At 44.3% G+C, this 21,269-nt stretch overlaps 1 protein-coding gene across 2 annotated transcripts in view; it reads left to right on the top strand.

The window, feature by feature from the left end:
• ptpn2b (protein tyrosine phosphatase non-receptor type 2b) overlaps positions 1–21,269 on the top strand; it is a 28,182-nt gene that overhangs the window by 1,149 nt on the left and 5,764 nt on the right. For both annotated transcript variants that reach the window (XR_010032250.1, XM_063186066.1), the window contains exons 2-9: positions 793–883; positions 2,509–2,609; positions 7,793–7,891; positions 12,096–12,233; positions 13,882–14,091; positions 15,425–15,586; positions 16,368–16,702; positions 20,414–20,524. Coding sequence is in view for 1 of the 2 variants with exons in the window: in XM_063186066.1 (XP_063042136.1) it covers positions 793–883; positions 2,509–2,609; positions 7,793–7,891; positions 12,096–12,233; positions 13,882–14,091; positions 15,425–15,586; positions 16,368–16,702; positions 20,414–20,524 (1,247 nt within the window). In the remaining variant the exon portion in view is untranslated. The remainder of the gene's footprint in view (positions 1–792; positions 884–2,508; positions 2,610–7,792; positions 7,892–12,095; positions 12,234–13,881; positions 14,092–15,424; positions 15,587–16,367; positions 16,703–20,413; positions 20,525–21,269) is intronic.

Raw genomic sequence — 21,269 nt, forward strand, 5'->3', positions numbered from 1 at the left:
TATTTACTGCCAACAATAACGGAAACGAAACTGTCATAACCATGAGATAAATTGTAAGTGTTAACAGAGGGTGCCAAAATGACCGAGTACACAGCTAGAGTTCTAGTGTAATCTGAAAAGTTGGCTAGCCGGTGAGCTAGCTAACTTAATAAACTTTTGTGTGTACTCTAGCGTCAAGTACCCGTCCAAAACACTTTGTTCTTGCACAGAGCTCCGTGGGTGGATGGTTGGTTCTGGTTGGTGTTATTTTAGCTATGACGACTCCACGGTCGTGTTTACATCATGTGTGTGTCTGTACCCGTGTGGAAGGACTTGCTTGTCACGCTTCCAGTCAGAGTCTATTTTGGGAAACTACTAAGGTTGGCACTGCTCTCTGCCTCCTGCTTTCCTCACGTGTTGATCATGCTACGGGCGATAATTTGCCAGTTTTCTCAGCATGGCCCCAGCTAAGCGGCCCACTGCGACGTGTAGTTCTAGCTCCACTGGCTAACAACTAGAACTACTGCATTTTTGTTCCAGCCATCTCATTCCAGCAATGAACATTTACCAGTCTGCCTTGCAGGGGCCTATACTACAAAGCTGGTTCATGAGTAAACCAGGTTAAGAGGTAAATCATCTAGCTCTAATAGAAGGGCCTGGAGTCCTCGTTTTCTTGAGCACTCCTGGCTCTCCTATTAGATGATTAACTTAACCTGGTTTACTCCTGAACCAGCTTTGTAGTAGGCCCCTAGTTAGGGATACACTGTTACAGCTTTTTCACTGATTGTATTGCTTTTCTGTTGTTGTTTTCAGGAGATTCGCAACCAGTCCCACGAATGCTCTTACAAAGTGGCAAAGTATCCTGAAAATAGGAACAGGAACCGCTACAGAGATGTCAGCCCATGTAAGTCTGACCTCACATCGTGCTCCTGTTCAACTGCCATGCCAATCCCCCCTCCCTGCAGACACACTCAAGTCAATACATAATTCCATCATCAACTGTGCAGTACAACCAGAGAGAGTAGAGAGAGAGAGGTTCCATTGGCCCATTGTTTCCGGGTTCTATTATTGCTGGGGGGGGGTGTTCTCCTTTAGGCAAACCTAGGCAGACCTAAGGACTGTTCTATTCAATGCTAGGAGTATTATGACACGCCCCTTTAGGCAGACCGGAACCTGGTCATGTTAGGTGCCCATAGCAACCTTTTACATTGGCATATCTCTATATACTTAAAGAATCTGTGGTACAACTCAGTCCCAGTTTTGTGTTAAGTGATAAACCTGGAGTGGTAAACCTGTCACTTTGTGCAGTAGCATGACAGGAGTCATTTATGTGGGCAGCCGTGGCCTAGTGGTTAGAGAGTTGGTCTTTCAATCTAGGGGTTGCAGGTTTGAATTCCCCCTGACCTCTCCCTACATCTTTAACCATGGCTGAAGTGCCCTTAAGCAAGGCACCTAGCCCCGCATTTCAATACCCTGCAAAAACAATAACTGTAAGTTGCTTTGAATAAATGAAAGCGTCAGCTAAGTGCAATGTAATCTAGGGATGCGTGATACCACTTTTTCTGATTACCAATACAAGTACGAGTACATTAATGTCTGTACTTGCCGATTCCAAGTACTGATAACGATACTTTTACCCCCAACATACAGTACAATGAAAATAAATGAACAGCCTTGTTTTTTTCCACCTGGGATATTTGTTTTATTGTCCATTTCCATGTAGATTTGAATGTTAGTAAATGTGGTGACACTTTTTTCCCCATGCTGCTTTCAAGTCAACGGGAACGTGATGAGATGTCGCGTTGTGTCTTGTAGTAGATGTATCGGTGCATGATGTCGGCAAGTGCTTGACTAGTATAATGAGCAAGTATTGGGATCGATACCTACCAGTATCGCTATCGCATTCCTGGTCATTTAGAAGAAAATCAAGACTCCAGGCTCTTGTATTAGATGATTTGCACCTACCTCAGGGTTAACACATGAAGCCCAGATGACTACTTCATACCTGCAATCAGTCACCTTTTTCCCGGCCAATTAGGTCATTGAACGGTCATCACGTGAATCATGTAGAACCAGAGAGTTTTTTTTTTTCGGTGGGTGGGTGGGGTGGGGAGGGGGGGGGGGGGGGGGGTCACCATAAAGAACACTAGAAGATTGGAAAAATGTTACCTGCTCTGATGAGTCTTGATATCTACTGCAACACTCAGTTGGAATGGTCAGAATTTGGCGTCAACCCTGCCTTATATCAATGTTTCAGACTGAAGAAATAATAGGATAAGGATATTTTCTTGGCACTATTTGGGCCAATTAGTATCAATTTATCTTTGCCACAGCCTACCTTAGTACCTTAGAGTAGGCAGTGCAGGCAGTTCTGAAGGGGTTGGTCCGCTGGAGACTGTCACCTTTTTTTCTTTGACGAGTTTGCAGGTCTGCTACTTACAAATCCAGGTTCTTGGCAGACTTTCCTGGAACGGCATCCTCTATCTGACGGCTGTTTTTCTTGTGCTTTTTTCCCATTTTGCTTTTCAGTTGATCACAGTCGAGTCAAACTGGAGAGCACAGATAACGATTACATCAATGCCAGTTTAGTGACGAATGACGAAGCCCAAAGAAGTTACATTTTAACTCAGGTGAGTGGTCACAGTTGTTTTCCTCCCTTGCTCCTGTTTGTCTGTAAAGTGACATGAATGACTAGCACAACACATACATTGGTGCTGTTCTGTCTGTCGCGCATATAACCAGCAGGGTTTCCCCGCGTCCTATGTTCCCCGCTACCGAGGAACTTGGAACGCTTTTTTCTTTTTCTTCTTTTTTTTGCAACTTTAATTTTTATTGAAAGAATTTTCTTATCATTCACAAGAGTGCTCCTGTAGATCTTTAAACATACAAAAATTGCCACATACCCACATTGTGAAATTCCCATGTGAAAAATGACAGTCACAACACACAAACTAACAACAAAAACACGGAACGCTTTTTTCAAAAAAGGGTTCTATGCTCCCCGCTGCTTCCAAGTAGACTGCTGCCGCATGGCGAGTGTAGGTTGTGGTTAGGGTTAGGGTTAGGATTAGGATTAGGCTGCCACTGTGCGCAAACTTGACATGAAATACGCATGGCAACTGTTCGTGCAAGAAATATGCATGCACAAGCATCCTGGGCCTCATCCCCTTGTCAGATACAATGCGGGGAACATAGGACCCTTTTTTAGGAAAAGGGTCCTATGTTCCCCGGTCTTATGGGGAACATGGGTATTCCAAACCATCAGGCACATTCACGCCACATTTGTCATATGAGTGGCAGAGATAGCTGCGCAACGCAGAATCTTCCCCTCTGTGATTTTATTTTATTAAGTGAAAACAAAAACAGTACACCGTTTCAACTTGGGAGATTTTGTGGTGTGCAGATTTTTCTACTTTTTCCCTTCTTGCGTTCATTCATATGCTGCACCTACAACAACTGTTTTTTGGGATGTGCGCGCACACCCAGGGTGCGACTTGTCGGAAAACCAGAAGGGGGGATATGTTTCAGATTGTAAGCAATATCAACGGAATTACATTGAACTGTGATAAAATCATGTAGAAAAAGTGGCAATATCAAGACCAGAAGGGGGGACAATCCCCCCCATCCCCCCCTACAAATCGCACCCTGCGCACACCTCATACTTTCCATCTTGATCGTCCGATCATTACCTGAGTCCCAGAGGAGTTGGGTATAGCAGCGACCCTGTCTGTTTTTCTGTCTGTCTGTCTGTTTAAAGGGCAACTCCTGCGAATTTCAATGTGCTGTTGTATTGCTCACGCTACCCTTGACTTGTCAGTACCCGGTGACGCCACAGTTTTTGGCCCAGCCCTTTCCGAGATATGAGCTATTCTAATGGGGGCAACTTTTGTTTACATGTAAAAAAAAAAAAAATGAGCATAGGCCTACTCCAAATATTTTCCCAAAAGGTATCGCTGTTTGCTAACTGTCTGCTGATGTTGCATTACCTTTTGGATGTTTTTGGGAATAAATAAAAATATTTTCTTGAAATGTAAACAAAATTTGCCCCCATTAGAAAAGCTCATATCTCGGAAAGGGCTGAGCCAAAAAATGTGGCGTCACCGGGTACTGACAAGTCAAGGGTAGAGTGAGCAATACAACAGCACATTGAAATTGGCAGGAGTTGCCCTTTAACCTGCCTGCCTGCCTGCCTGCCTGTCTGCCTGTCTGTCTGTCCTCCCGTGTCCACCTGTAGTGTTTAGGATTGCCTGCAGGTGGCGCCATAGACAGCACATCGTGTGCATCTAGCATTGGCCAGAGGGCTTGGTTGCCATCTCTGATTGCTCTTGCAGTGAGGATGGTGACAGGAAAGCAGACAGACAGGCAGGCGGGCAGGCGGGCAGGCGGGTAGGCAGACAGACGGGCAGGCGGGCAGGCAGATGGGCAGGCAGGCAGGCAGACAGACAGACAGACCGGAAGATAGGCAGACGGACAGACGGGCAGACAGACAGACGGGCAGACAGACAGACAGACGGACAGACAGGCAGGCAGGCAGACGGGCAGGCAGACGGACAGGCAGGCATGCAGGCGGGCAGGCGGGCAGACGGGCAGGCAGGCAGGNAGGCGGGCAGACAGACAGACAGGAAGATGGGCAGACAGACAGACAGGCAGACAGACGGACAGACGGACAGACGGACAGACAGACGGACAGACGGACAGACGGACAGACAGACAGACAGACAGACAGAGAGAGAGACAGGCAGACAGACAGGCAGAGAGAGAGAGACAGGCAGACAGACAGGCGGACGAGGGACAATTGGGAAATGACCTTGGGCCAGAATCCAACCTGGGTTCCCGGCGTGACAGCATGGTGCCTCAGCCCTTTGGGTCACAGCCAAGCCCGCCGTCATTGAGCAATCTTGCACTCTGTGAGTTGTGGAGCAGCTTCCCAGTAAAGGGCTACAGAGTACACAGTAAGCAGTGCAGCATGTGTCCTTGCCTCCTCCACTTGTGCTTGTCTCCTCGTCCCGCCTCCTGGCCCCTCCTCCGTGGAGAAAACGATAAAGTTTCCCAGCTGTCAGCCTCGCCACAACAACTTTTGAGGGACTGTTTTTCATTCACCATCCCAATTGCAAATGAGAAAAAGACTTTACAATTGAGCTTTTGCAAGATATTGAAATATAATGCTGTTATCAGTGATGTCATCATGACGAGAAGCAAGTGGAGGAGGCAAGTGGAGGAGGCAAGGTCACATATTGGGATGCACCCAGTAAGCAGTACAGCAGTACAGCACTACAGGCTCAGAATGAGGATGCTGCTGAAAAGTGGCTGAGTCAGCTGGGACCAGGGGGCGTATTACAGAAACTTCCTATCTTGAAAATCTTATCTTATCTGTCTAGTTACCGCGGCAACGGCACTTTAGGACCGAATTTAGGAAAAGCGTATTACAGAACAGCGTTTCCTAAGTTGTTTTGCGCATCCTATCTTAAGTTAAGAAAGGGGTATTACAGAAGCATCCTAACTTCGAAAAATCCTAAATAATTGGTCCTAACTTTAGGACAGCCACCCAGCTGTCCTAATTCCAGTTATCCATTGATTTGTTAGCCAAAATTTAGCTGGTGTTCATCACCATTTACCCACGCTCAGCTTGCTGTTTCAGCCAGAGCTAACAGTGAAGTCTATCCGGGAAAACAACGCAATTGTGAACGGATGAAATGTGTAGGCCTATTAAATTAGGCTATATTGACTGACCCAAACGATGTGTGAAGTGAAGAGTTGATGATAAATATAGGCCTACCCGACTTCGATGTGAAGTCCGATATCAACTTCCTTAATTGACACAGCCGACCATGGGTCAAGCCAAGTCGGCTAATTGTCATTTATTTATAGCCTTTACATGCGCTGGTCATACAAAGACATTTCATGAAATTACGTCTTAACTGTTTTGCGTGCATTCGCTTGGAAAAACAAAGCATTGGGATGAAAAATATGGAAAATGGGAAGCACTTTATTGGGACTGAAACCAATGCATTTGGTCAACTTGAGGTTGCAGGCAGCGAGAGTGACCTAATTTAGTCCTCACAGATGTTGCTATATTATAAATCCGTTCGGTGGAACGTCACTAATAAGTGCGTTATTTAAAAGTAATGAGCTTAAAAAGTTTAGCGAAATATTTACGTCCTCTTCCTCTCTGGTTTAGTATCACGCAGACCGCGAGATGCAGCAGCAGCAGTCAAATCTGTGCATTCTAGCTTGCGTCGCACTACTGTTGCTAGGTAGCGGTGCATTTGTTGTCAGGTAACAGACATAAAAAGTAGATCGTAGATGTTTAGATCGCTACTTTAGGATTCCTAACTCAAGATAAGATAGGATTTCCAAAGATAAGATAAGAATCCTAAATGAAGTTAGGATTTGTTTCTGTAATACCAAACTGGAAAAAATCTTATCTCAAGTCAAAAGTTAAGATAGGACGACTGAAGATAGGAAGTTTTCTGTAATACGCCCCCAGGCCATGGTTAGTGTGGGAATACAATGACAACCCCATACAGTATACCGCTCGGGAAGCAATGACAACCCCATACAGTATACCCCATACAGTATACCGCTCGGGAAGCAAGCCAGTGACAACCCCATACAGTATACCGCTCGGGAAGCAAGCCAGTGACAACCCCATACAGTATACCGCTCGGGAAGCAAGCCAGTGACAACCCCATACAGTATACCGCTCGGGAAGCAAGCCAGGGCCGCATGACAACCCCATACAGTATACCGCTCGGGAAGCAAGCCAGGGCCGCATGACAGCCTTTTTTTGCTGGCCCTGGGGACATAGTCATTTGGAAGCCCCCCTCCCCTTGTGTTTTTTTCTTTTTAAGATATGTTTTGAGTGTTTTTGACTTAATTTATTATAGTATAGTGAGGATGGTGACAGGAAGGGAGCGGGGGGAGAGAGAGACAGAGAAGTGCCGGCAAAGCACCCGGGCCGGGTATCGAACCTGGGTCGGGCGTATGGTAGACGACGAGTGCCCTCTCGTTAGGCCACGGTAGGGCCCCCCCTTCTCAATGTAATGAGGACCGGACCCAAATCTGGGCGTCCTCTCTCCCTCCCTCCCTCCCTCCCTCCATGGGCCTGGGACAACTGACCTCTTTGTCCACAGCCCAGCAGTCCCCTGTCGGTGGCCCTGTAGCCAGGGACTTTCCCGGACAGGGGTGAGTTTCTCAAAAGAGAAGTTGTTAGCCTGTTAGCAACTTCGGTAGTTGCCAATGGGAAAATGCATTGAAAACAACAAAGTAGCTATTCTAATGTAGTAAGCAACTTTGGTTTTGAGAAATTCACCCCAGACTTGCTGCTGGCTCGGCTAGACCAGGACAGTTGCTCAGCATGAGAGCAGCAGTCTTGCACTGACTGCACAGAGGGGTGTTTTGTTGTTGTTGTTGTAATTCTATAGTTTTGTCATTTGTTTGATATTTGGTTTACAGGAAAAAGTAGAAAATCCAATCTTTTTTGGTGTGTGTGTGTGTGTGTGTGTGTGTGTGTGTGTGTGTGCGTGTGTGCGTGTGTGTGTGTGTGTGTGTGTGTGTGTGTGTGTGTGTGTGTGTGTGTGTGTGTGTGTGTGTGTGTGTGTGTGTGTGTGTGTGTGTGTTGTTCAGATGCTGTTCAGTTGCTTGGAGTTCTCTGACTTCTTTTGCATTGGTCTTTTTCATGCAGAGCTGCTTTTTGAAGTGACATTCATGGCTGTTAATGTGAAGGTCAGCTATTAGTGTAATGTAATGCAATGTAATGTAATGATGATGTTTTGTTTTTGTTTTGTTTGTTTGTGGTTGTCGTGGCGACCAGGGTCCCCTGCGGAACACGTGTGGCCACTTCTGGCTGATGATCTGGGAGCAGAAGACCAAAGCCATCGTGATGCTGAACCGCGTCATCGAGAAGGGATCGGTACGTACACACACACACACACACGCCACATTTTGGAGGAAAGAGGGAGGAGGCGCTGTGGTGAGGCAGGGAGAGGAGGAGAGCGGGGAAGAGAGAGGGGGAGAGAGGAGGAGAGCTGAAGCTGAATCCCATTTCACTCGTTAGGCCTACACCTTTCCCCTTCCCACATTAACTTTAGGGGGCTTGTGGCCAGGGCTTTAAATTAGCTTTTTTCATCACCAGACAAAATGACTAGTAGATGTTAATCTTACTAGCCAAACACACACTCACTAATGGGTCAAAGTGCCTAGAGTCTTTTCTACCAGCCAAATTAAAATTTCTCCAGCATTTGGCCAATTGGCAGGTGTTCATTTAGAACCGTGTAGTGTGCACACTTGATGTCTCAAGACCAAATGTCAGCCACTGCTGTAGATACCAGTGTGTGAATGTGTCAAAAGTGCACTGAGCAAAGGAGACGACATGAGGAGTTAATCTGGGAGTTGGTGTGGGTGGTAATCTTGCAACAAAAAAATCTGGTAATCTGGTTGGCAGTCAGTCATAGAATAGTATAAAACGCTACAGATTTTTAATTTTTTTTGCACACAATAGAGACATTGAAGTCAATGGGCGTGTTGGAGGCGTTCCCGAACAAAGTCTTTTGTTGTTGAAAGCAGGTGTTGGCTACTATGAAAGATATTATCCACCGCACTTTTAGTTTTCTTTTCTAAGAGGCTCTAACCTGCTCATACTGACTTTGTCCTGCTTTCAATCATGCCATGTGTGTCAAAACGGTCAACTCTTTTCTGGATTTAAAGCGGCACAATGTATATTACCTAGTTAGCGTGTTGCCCGTGGCATGCCTGTCTCAAAATCTACATCGTCATGAAAAAAATGTTGTTTAACTATGTTGTTTAACTATGAATGTTTTTAATCACAGAATGCCAGCAGTTGATACAAATGCAAATGTGAATATGTGTATCTGGCGGTATGTGAAGCAAATTTTTTCGTATGAGAAGTGTTTCCCACAAGACTCGTTCGGGTCACTCTGTCAAAAGTTACATTGGGAGTTCTCTGACAGCCGACTGTGAAAGTGGTCGTGAGAGTCATCGTTCACTTACTTTTTGACTTCACTTACTATTATTTCGATTTAATCCTACATATTGCCTCTTTAAATGGAGGTGCATGTGAAAGACTGAGCAAGATACCTCTATTTTAATTTACTGCACACACACCCTCTCATACTTGTACATTGTGTATACTACTATACGCTTACTTGTGACTGCTTGACACAAAACAATGCTGACATTCACGTTTCAAATACAGCAACATTTCCTCATGCTTCTTTTAACTGTTGCTTTGTGTTGTAAATGAAAGTGAAACTTCATGTCATATCACTGATGGATGATAAAGTCATATTTCAACGTGTTTCATTTTCGACTGAGGGAGCATATGCTGTAGAAACTATTTTTAGGAATAAAACATTTTGGTGGCTTTATGACAAGCCATTGTGCTTCTCAGAACTATGCTATTAGCATTAGCAGATCAATGTAAATTGTAAATGACCCCCTTGAGGCTGGATGTTACGTTGCGCCCTGGTGCCTGGAGCTGCATGACGCAACATTCAGAGTCATGAGATTTGAGATTATTTTATTAAAAATATTGGTGTGTTAGAGCTGAATGAACACATTCTAATGCAAGAGAAGGGTCTTAGTGTTTAAGTGCAACTTAAGCTTATTTTATGTTTTTATGTGCTTCAGAGGCTAAGATATTTAAGTTTTTATAGGCTGAGGGCAACTTTTCTTAAGAAGGACAAAGGCATTCAGCAGCCTTTTTTGCAGGTGCTTTAGGCGTCAATGGGTTAACTGTGTACGTTTTCACAACAGACTGCTTAAAATCACATTTCAAACACAGCAGCACCATTTCCTCATGTGGTGTTTTGTGTCTTTGAGCGCTTGTCTTCTAACTGCAGCGTTGTGTTGTGACTGTGAGTGACACGAGTTTCACTTTCCTGTTCTCCTCTCCTGACACGTGATAAAACGTGAACACGTGTTTCATTTTCAACTGAGAGGGAGAGCAGCATGTCAAAACAACAGCCTTGATTACTCTGGAAACAGTGTTTGGGAAATGCCTTTACCCATTTAAGGCAAGGCAAGTTTATTTGTATAGCGCATTTCATACACAAGTGCAACTCAATGTGCAATGCCAATTTAAGCCTAAGGCACCTGGAAAAAAAACATCCTCCTGAAGGCCTAAACCCTTTTTGGGAAAAGGTGCCCTCAGCCTATTAAAATCGAAATATCAACACCTCCGAACCATATAAAAACATGGAATACTGGTAAGTTGCATTTGAAAACCAAGGACCCTCAACTTGCATTACAATGTGTTCATTCAGTTCAAACATACCCACATTTTTACTAAAAACCTGAATGTAGCGTCTGTCGCTCCAGGCACTCAGGTCAATCAGGCGCAAATGGGTTCGGTCATTGTGATCCTCTGAACTCAGAAATATATCAGCATTGGCTGAAGACATTTTGCTTTTTTTTTGCTGCCACAATCTGCCATTTTTTTCTTTTCTTTTTTTTTTGTTTGTTACCGGTATCAAGACTGTGGTCTCTTTGTGCCTGTGTGGTCGGTGCATGCGCTTTGAGGAAGTGATGTGAAAGTAAACATTCAGATTCTCGTAAGTGCAGTACAACCCCCAGTGACCTCAGCTTTTAATCTGTCTGACTCACCATCATTCATGTAGAGGGGGAGAAGCAAAAACATCCATCGTAATTCATAAAGGGGAGAAGGAAAGAAATTAGAGGTGCTCCGAAATTAAAATTTGTGGCCGAAACCGAATAATAATTAATCACTTGGTCGAATACCGAAACCGAATATTACAATTCAATTAAAAGTTATCAAAAATTAGATTTTTCACTATTTTTAAATATTGCTTAAATCTACGGCTTACAATACATTTTTTAGACATGTTTTTTTAAAGAAAATAAATGTGCATTTGAAGTCTTCAAACGTTAGAGTAGAACTGAAATTAGTGTAATTAATGCCCATTTTCAATTCATTTTCTATTCGGCCTCCGATTCGGCCACTCAATTGGCTTTCGGCCGAAAACCGAAAGTGTCTTTTTTTGCGTTTTCGGATGAATTTTCGGTGCACCTCTAAAAGAAATCCATCGTAATTCATATAGGGGAGAAAGAAAGAAATCCTCCTCACTCCTGCACTTCACAGTCTGGTGCTTCACAGGGAGAGGACCAAGTGCTGTGCGAGTAAGACAGAAGGTCAACGGAGCATCTTCGGATGTAGAGGGGAGTTTTTGGTAGGGATGCACGATATATCGACCAGATGTATCGGTATCGTCCGATATTTGACATTTCTCATCACATCGGACATCGGTCCGATGGGTAAAACTGGGCCGATGTTAACGCCAATGTTTTTTTTTTTATATGTTACGGTTCTAAAAGATTGGACTTGACGGTGACTTTCACTGTTTGTCTTCTATTTTGTCTCACACAGGGAGTTAAAAAGTGTTTTTGGATATAAGAGGACATTCAAAAATTCTGTTTGTTTGCATCATTGTCATCTCTTTTTTTTTAAAAAAAGAAAGAAAAACATCGGTATCGGTTCATATCGGTTATCGGCCAAAACCGCAATATCATAATCGGATATCGGTATCGGACAAAAATTTTGACATCGTGCATCCCTAGTTTTTGGCTTTATTGGGGCAAGTGCCAAGACTAGGGCTGAATCACATTCACCCCCTTAGCCCTACGCCTTTCCCCTTCCCCTCCGTTTTGCACGTTCACGTGAAGGGCTAGGGCCGTCCCAATTCAGAGGGGAAGGGGTAAGGGTGAGGGCTTTCTACCCCTTCAAACAGAGGTTTTCCTGAGGCAGACTTAGAACGGACGAGTACGACAGAGTTCCCCGAATGCGTTGTGAATGCCTTCTGAAAAATGGCGGCATCCACAAAGCACACAAATATAAGTATTTTCGCCATAATTTATGTTGTAATTTATTTATGACATTGACAATATGCGTACCTAATAATGTTTAAACATTTATGACATTGACAATATGCGTATGCGACTTATACATGTCGTCATAGTGACATGACACTGTTTTGACACTATTATGACAGTGTTATGTCATCCGTAAGACGCCGACGTCAAGTTAAGTGTAACCCCTTGTCCTCACTCTTTTGACTTTTCTCCCCCCTCCCCCAACACAGGAGAAGTGTGCGCAGTACTGGCCAACCCAAGATGAGCATGACATGACCTTCAGGGATACACGTTTCAAGGTCACACTCCTGTCAGAAGACATCAAGTCCTACTACACCACCAGGGTCCTGGAGTTGCAAAATATCACTGTAAGATCCGTGTGTGTGTTTTTTGTGTGTGTGTGTGTGTGTGTGTGTGTGGCACAACTTCCACAGAATGCTTACATCAAACTTTTGGAATTCAGTGTTATCAGTTTCCAAGAAATGCACTTCTACTGTGTGTACATATCAGGGGTTCCCAACCTTTTCCAACTCCTCGTGAAATGTTCACAAATGTTTGCGGCCCACCCCTGACCCAATAAACAGTACAAATGAAATAAATAGTGAAATAAATAGCTACACACATATTATTTCGATTTTGTTCTTTTTGTTGCTTTTTGGGCCTTCTTTTCGGATGGGACAGTGAAGAGTGACAGGAAGTGAATGTGGAGAGAGAGAGATTCAAACCTGGGTGCCCCTGGTCATGCAAGCCCATGTGTGGGGGGGGCTAAGTGCACTACACCACAGCGCCCCCCATTATTAAAGGTGGGGTTGCAGGTTAACCATTTTAAGAAAATGTACCGTTATGACATCACGTTGGGGGTTCCGCAGGCTCATAGGAGTCTATGTAGAACCTTAGAATCCTGGGGGAGTTCCCCCAACGTGATGTCATACCTGCAATCCCACCTTTAAGATGTTAGATCATGTTTTCAATGATACAAAGGTGTTTTCGGAGTTTACTGTAGGAGGAAAGCAAGGCAATTTTTTCATCAGTCATGATGAGGCAATACAAGAACCGTTTTTATTTGATTTAATGTTCATTTGCTCCGGAAATATCCACGGAAGTATTTGAAACTTGAAAAAATATGCTGCATTGATTATGGCACTTGCCGAATCGATTATTGTGTTGTCCTGCCCCGCACTGCGATGCATTGACGAGTCGATTATTATTGACACGACTATATTTTAATAATGTTTTTTTTCCCCACCCCATCCCCTGTGTTTCCTTCCCCAAACGGGAGAGACGCGATATCTTACTATTCGATCTTAATATTTGACTTTTTCCTATTACTTTTCCACTTCTATTATGTTATGGAGCTAGGGCATTGGGCAGGGGCCATAGATTAGATTATTTTCAATACTTAGGAATACCCCACGATACGTTACGATGCAATTCAATCGTCAAATACATTTCGATCATTATTTACAGAAGTAGTAGTTCAGATACACCGCTCTTCCGTGTGGTGCGTATTCAATTGAATAACTTGGAAGGTGAGAAAGTGGATCGCACTCGGGTTCTTCTTTTCTTCTTTTTTATTTTTTATTATTTACATAGCAGCAGAAGTGTAGACAAACGTTTCGGCTGTTGCCTTCGTCAGTGTCTCATTATTTATTTTTTATGTGATCATTATTATTTACACCCATAAGTTATACATTTTGATCATTATTTACACCCATAAGTCACCAAATATTGGCAGGTAATGAATAAGGTTAATTTAGAAGCCTGATTTCCTGTATCCCTCAGCATTTTACTGGCGTGTTAGGAATGTGAAACAAATGATCTCTTAAACTATTGTTAATAGATGGTAGTTCAAAGTGCTTTGAAGAGCAAGAGAATCTGGTGAAATAAACTATTTGCCGCTGACGGCCCCCTTGCTTTGCCATGGTGCTGCGCTGCGTCAATTAGAATTGGGCGTGTCACCTTTTTTTCTGTGACGAGTTTGCAGGTCTGATTTTTTGTTTTTGTTTCCTTCCCCAGACGGGCGAGACGCGGCAGCTGTACCACTTCCATTACACCACCTGGCCGGACTTCGGCGTCCCAGAATCCCCTGCTTCCTTCCTCAACTTCCTGTTCAAGGTGCGCGAGTCGGGCTCGCTGGGCCGCGACCACGGGCCGGCCGTGGTCCACTGCAGCGCCGGCATCGGGCGCTCCGGAACCTTCTCTCTGGTCGACACCTGCCTGCTGCTGGTGAGTCTAAAGGGCCGTACACACACGTCGCTGCTAGTTACTCGCTCAGCGAATTAAGTCAATAGAATGTCAATGTGTTCCAGCGAGACTAGCTGGCGGGGAGGTGAGTACTGTACAAGCGATGCGATGTGGGTGGATCCCGAGTTGAAAATATTTGATCTTCGAGCAAGGTGAGTAAGCGAGTAACCAATTGGAAGACAGAGTTCGGTACTTCTCGTCTGTTCATTGGCGGTTAAAGCCGCGGGAACTTTCAGCGAACGTTCCATGAAAGAGAGGCGAGTAGGCAGTAATTAGCAGCGATGTGTGTGTACGGCCCTTAATGCTGGGGACACATAGCAGGCGAAACGAGCGATTGCTCCAGAGGTGTTGCTCCCTCTGTATCCATATATCCATCTCTCCCTCTGTGTCCATCCATCTCTCTCTCTCTCTCTCTCTCTCTCTGTCTCCATCTCTCTCTCTCCCTCCATCCCTCTCTCCCACTGTCTATATCTCTCTCTCTCCGTCCATCTCTCTGCCTCTTCTCTCTCTCCATCTCTCCCTCTCTCTCTCCGTCCATCTCCCTCTCTCCATCCCTCCATCCCTCTCTCCCCTAGATGGAGAAGCGTAGGGAGGCCTCGCTGGTGGACATCAAGCACATCCTGCTGGACATGAGAATTTGAAAACCCCTCATCTAATAGAAGTCCTCTTTTATGTCTCATCTCTCTCCCTATTTCTCTATCCATCCCTCCATCTCTCTCTCCATCTCTCTCTTCTCTCCATCCCTCTCTCCCCCAGATGGAGAAGCGTAGGGAGCCGTCTCTGGTGGACATCAAGCGCATCCTGCTGGACATGACAAACTAATCTCTTCATCCCCTTTTTCTTTCTATCCCTCCATCCCTCTCTCCATCCCTCCATCCCTCTTCCTCCAGAAGCGCATCCTGCTGGACATGACAAACTAATCTCTTCATCAATCTCTCTCTCTCTTCATTTTTATCTCTCTCTCCCACTGTCTCTATCTCTCTCTCTCTCTCTCTCCATCTCTCTCTTCTCTCCATCCCCCTCTTCCCTCAGATGGAGAAGCGTAGGGAGGCCTCGCTGGTGGACATCAAGCGCATGCTGCTGGACATGACAAACTAATCTCTTCATCAATCTCTCTCTCTCTTTATCTTTCTCTCTCTCTCCCATTGTCTCCCTCTCTCTCTCTCCCATTCTCTCTCTCTCTCTCTCTCTCTCTCTCTCTCTCTCTCTCTCTCTCTCTCTGTCTCCCACTGTCTCTATCTTTCTCTCTCTATCTCTCTCTCTCTCTCTCTCTCTCTCTCCATCTCTCTCTTCTCTCCATCCCCCTCTTCCCCAGATGGAGAAGCGTAGAGAGCCCTCGCTGGTGGACATCAAGCGCATCCTGCTGGACATGAGACGCTACCGCATGGGCCTCATCCAGACGGCCGACCAGCTGCGCTTCTCATACATGGCCGTCAGGGAGGGAGCCAAGTCCATCTTGGGAGACGGCTCAGCGCAGGTACTGTACAGCTTAGGGCAGGGGTACTCAATTTAAAGTCCCAGAGGGCCAGTTTTTCCAAATTCCTCCCAATGAAGGGCCAACACGAGTCAGGACCCCTGATACAGTCCTTCCCTTGTAGTCTACCTCACAACCTCTGATGCCACCCTCGTAGTCACTTCTGTCTGGAGCCTGCAGTGACTGTACTGGCAAACAGGGAGAAACCGAAACTGATTGAGGGGGCGGGGCACGAAACGCTTCTTCCTAGCATAGCGTCTGGGGCGATTTCAAAATAAGAGCTGACCATAAAAAAAAATATATATTTTTTTAATTTTTCATAATTATTCGAGGGCCACGGGCCGCTAATTGAGTATGGGAGGCTTAGGGCCTTAACACACCAGAATGGGGAAGTGGGGCGGGACAGAAGTGATTTCATGCATGGGTTAGAAAGGAGGGAGCCAAGTGCATCATGGGAGAGGGCTCAGCGCAGGTATGAATACACCTTTTTTGCCCCGAAGGGAATTTGTCTTGCGTTTTGGGAGTACAATAAACACTTGGACAGACAATTACAATAGTACACAAAGACAAGACAAGACTAGACAAAAAAACAACAAAAAAAACAAAACTGTCTCTCTCTCTCTCTCCCCTCCGTCTCTGTCTCTCTCCATCTCTCTCTCCATGTCTTCCTCTCTCTCCATCCATCGCTCTCTCTATATCTCTCTCTCTCCCCCCTCCATCGCTCTCTCTATATCTCTCTCTCTCCCCCCTCCGTCTCTGTCATTTCTGGATTTTTTGCGTTTAGAAACGGTGGAAGGAGTTATCGAGAGAAGACCACCAGCCCACGTCGGACTCCCCTCCTCCACCTCCTCCTCCTGCTCCTGCTCCTCCACTGACTCCCCAGTCCCCATTGGGCCCTGGCACGGGCGTGGGCGTGGCCACGGGCCCCAAGACCACTCCTTCAGACAAACACAACGGCTGCCAGCCCCTCCTCCTCTCCTGCTCCTCCCCTTCCTCCCCCGCCGCGGACGAGCACAGCGACGGCGAGACGGGCAAACGCACGGGCACCGACTCTGACTCCTCGCCCTCCTCGCCCTCCTCGCCCGGCAAGGAGACGGAGGCAGACGGAGCCATGGGCAAGTGAGTACAATAAATCTAACTCTGCGTATAATTGCATAATATGCAATATATCAATGCAATATATGCAAATTATGCAATATATCGTGTATATATCTCTCTCTCTCTCTATATATATATATATATATATATATATATATATATATACACTACCGTTCAAAAGTTTGGGGTCACCTTCATTTTTCCAGTTATTTGTTTGCAATTCAAGTCGCAAACATCTTTTAAATAGCTTGGAATTGAATAATGGAAAGTACTGAACAGCCACAGGTGAAAAAAGGTTTGATTACCCATAAAATTGGTTAAACTGGACAGAAGAGTGAAATCTAACCAAGCTTTTTCACCCATTTATTACATAGAAATACGTGTTTTAGTCCATTTTTCTACAGACATATCTTTGGTTTATCAGAGAATGCATGGAACTATTGGAAAGCTCAGTGTCTGCCCTTTCCAATGGTAGGTGTATGATATTTGTTGAGTTGCCACCTCGTCCACAAATTCAAGTCAAAGTAGCTGCATGATTTTCTAGCCATCAGAAAGAACCTACTTATGAATGCACGATCCATTGTGTCAGCGATGTTTTAGTGTGCAAGCCAGTGCCATACATCGTTGGAAAGTGTAGATTCTCCTCTTTCAAATTATGTGTATATCATCCGGCATTGTATGGACTGACAGGAGCAGACATCAACTTTTGCATGCATGGGGCTCATAGAGCTCATGGGCAATTCTGGACCTCATCTCATCCCGGGAATGAATCTGTAGTATCGCGACTGGCTATTATTAATGCCAGTTGAGTCTAAACTTTGATTAGTACACCAGACTAGACACTACCTTAGTAAAGGTACACTTTGATTAGTCAAACGTTAATGATACATTTTGGTCTATTCTATGCATTGTCTATACAAGTAAATCCATTCAACAGTTACTTTTTCCAATATCAAATTGCTTATTTGTTGCATGCATTAATTTCAGGGAAGAATAACTCTATACACTGATTTTATGCTAGAACTGAAATTGAAAAGGAATAAGCTTAACTGTCAGAAAGAAGCATTGTGGGAGGAAAGTGTGGTGACCCCAAACTTTTGACCGGTAGTGTATATACAGTTGAGGACGATATTATTAGCCCCCCTTCTGAAATTAGACATATCTCTTCATTGATCATTGAGAATGATCATTATTAATAAATGAATGTTATTCTGGAAACGAATACACCATGGAGATAGTATCCAATAAGTTAAATTTGGACTTTTCCATTTTCACAATGAGTTTAAACAAAAAGGTGTAAAAATGGCAAGGACAAAATTATTAGCCCCCTTATCATTAATAGTCAATACAGTGCCATTTATGAACAAAAATTGACACCAGGCACTTTGATTAGTTGTTAACTATGTTGGCACATGTCCTATCAGGGATTTTGGCCCATTTTTGTCATTGCAAATAGTTAAGCTGGTCCAAATTGCATGGATGTTGAGGATGGACATTCATTTTCAGCACTCTTGAAATACTATCTAAAGGATTGAGGTCCGAACCACTCCATGACCATGGTTTTAGTGTCCTTGAAGAACATTTGAACTATTTTGGATGCAAGTTTTGGGTTATTATCTTATTGAAAGATCCAGTGAAGATCTTAGCTTCCTCTATGAGCATATTTTTGCAAGGTCACTTTCCACATTCTATCATAATTTTCAGTTTTTATGGTGCCGTACACCCAAACAAGGTTTCCTGTGGCTGAGGCTGCCACAGAATGATGCATCCACCACCATGTTTAATTGTGGAAACCATCTTATAACGATTCAAGGCCTATCCCTTTCTTCACCTGACAGAAGCAGAATTCATGCATCAAAGCAGGTGCAATTGAATATCATCAGATGAAAGCAGAGACGTTCAAAACTCATTTTTGACTTTCAAATGTTCACAGGCAAAGCTCAATAACACTCTGATATGCACTGCCTTTAGTAAAGGGGTTCTTCTGTGATGATGGCCCCAAAGCCCAATATGATGACAAGCCCTAACAACTGTCTTTCTTGGAGGGGAAAAAACCTCCAGGTGAGGCCAGGTCAATAACAATCATCTAGGCAGGTGTCCAATGCTTCTTTGGTCTAATGAGGCTACGCAGTTTCCACAGTTACACATAGTGGAAGGGCATCAGGTTTAGTCTGTTATTCAGCCTCAGACACAGGGAGTCTGGGTCTGAATCTGGATTGTTTGGTCTTCCAACAACATTGTAACCCAAAGCATACATTTAGATTAGTTCAGAGGTTCTTCAAGGACACTAAAACCATGATATTGGAATCACCCACTCATAGTCCAGTCCTCAATCCCACTGTGAGTCTGTGGTTAATGTCTATGCTCAGCATCCATGCGATTTGGACCAGCTAGAACACTTTGCAGTGAAGAAATGGGCCAAAATCCCTAGTGGGGCACGAGCCAACCTAGGTAGCAACTTATCAGAGCCTGTTGTCAGTTTTGGTTCATAAATGGCGCCATATTGACTATTAATGATCAGGGGGCTAATATTTTTGTCCTTGTCATTTTTGCCATTTTTTGTTTAAACTCATCGTAACAATAGAAAAATCCAAATTCAACTCATTGAACATTATCTCCATCAGTGTATTTGTTTCCAGAATAACAGAAACTGTGAATAATGGTAATTCTTACTGAGAAATCAAGAGAAATGTCTAATATCAGGAGGGGGGCTAATAATATCGTCCTCAACTGTATATATAAATATCGTGATATCAATATTGCTGTCAAACCATATCAAATTTCACAATATCGATTTAATACAAATATTTTTGTCATTTGTCTATACTGCCAAAAGGTAGGTTACGCTAAGCGCAATACATTCCCATGGGCAAGTTGGTGCGATAAATATCATTTACAATGAAGTGTGCGTGCGTGCGTGCGTGCAAGTGACTGTGATCAAGTGCGAGATCTAACACTGCGATCTGATTCTCGATTTGTGATTGGCCGATAGCCGTTGTAAGTTGGGCGTACACTCACACCATTCCAAACGAAGATTCTATGCACATCTAAAGTTGATAATGACAATATGTTGCAATTGGGGTAGGGAGTTTGCAAGAAGAGCACATCTTTGCACCATCTGTGGTTGGAGTATCAGTGTGATGGCAAAGACGTTTCATTTCTGCTGTGTTTATCGTCCTTCGCTGAGTTTTTGTAGCAAAGTGTGTCTGGCAGCGCAACGAACGCACGCACGCTCAGTAGTGTTGCCGGGGTAACCAATCACTTCCTCAACTTGACAACTGAATAACGCAGGGCAAATTAATTGTTATTACAGCACTTTTTAAAGAAATGTGGTCAGCGATTAAGTGCAACAGTATTAGATAAGCAATAAGCCACTTGAGTCCGTGTGTTTGTGTTCGATTTATAATGGCTAAGGGGAGGTACACGGCACTCCGCTTCGTGTCGTGCCCCACTCCGCTTCGTGTTGTGCCCCACTCCCCTTAACCGTATAAATCGAACACAAACCCACGGCCTCTTGTGGCTTATTGCTTCAATATAATATACAATGAAGTGTTTGTGTATATGCAATAATAAAGATCACTGCATCACTTTGAATAATTGAATATACCAGTTTGTCCAGTCCCATTACAATTTGCTTGATTATAGAGTGAGACCTGCTCCTCCCAGCTGTAATATTGACTCTTTTATATATATAAACTTAGTGTGCGTGTGTGTGTGTGTGTGTGTTTGCAGCGGGCGTAAGCGGCAACGGGACGAGCGGCTGTCTAACTCCAACTCCACTCCGAAGAGCCCACAGAAGCAGATCAAGCCTCGCCTGGGGGACTCAGAGAAGAAGAGGAAAAGGTGAATATACTTAGTGTTGCACCGATACCGTTACCAGATATCTATACAGAAGCAGATCAAGCCTCGCCTGGGGGACTCAGAGAAGAAGAGGAAAAGGTGAATATGCTAGTGTTGCACCGGTACCAGAGATTCTTTAAGTATATAGAGATATGCCAACATAATCGGTTTCTATGGGCACCTAACATGACCAGGATCCGGTCTGCCTAAAGGGGCGTGTCATAATGCTCCTAGCATTGAATAGAACAGTCCTCAGGTCTGCCTAGGTCTGCCTAAAGGGGGATTTCCCCCCACAATAACAGAACCAGGAAACAATGGGCCAATGGAACCTCTCTCTCTCTAATCTCTCTGCCGGTACCGTTACCAGATATCTGAACAGATACCAGTATCGGTCCGGGCCCTGATCAGCACTAAAATGGTGGTATCGGCGAGTACCAATGAATAAGGCACCGATAACATTTATCAATGCTTGTACGACACTTGCTTGTATGACACTTGAACACAGGTCTGATCTTAGTAATTTTGTATCAGAGGTATTTAAAAAGTAGAAAAGGTTCTACTGGATTCACTTTGTACAGTATTAGTCTTTTTCCTGTTTCATTAAGGTAGACAGCAGCCTGGCTTGTATCGGGGCCAAAAAATGGTATTTGTGCAACACTAGTTGTAACGATACACTCAACTCACAAATCAGTTCGTATCACGATGTTTGACCCACAATTCGATACACCACACGATTTAAACTATAAAT

The sequence above is a fragment of the Engraulis encrasicolus genome, chromosome 20, assembly GCF_034702125.1.
Source record: "Engraulis encrasicolus isolate BLACKSEA-1 chromosome 20, IST_EnEncr_1.0, whole genome shotgun sequence".
Lineage (NCBI taxonomy): Eukaryota > Metazoa > Chordata > Actinopteri > Clupeiformes > Engraulidae > Engraulis > Engraulis encrasicolus.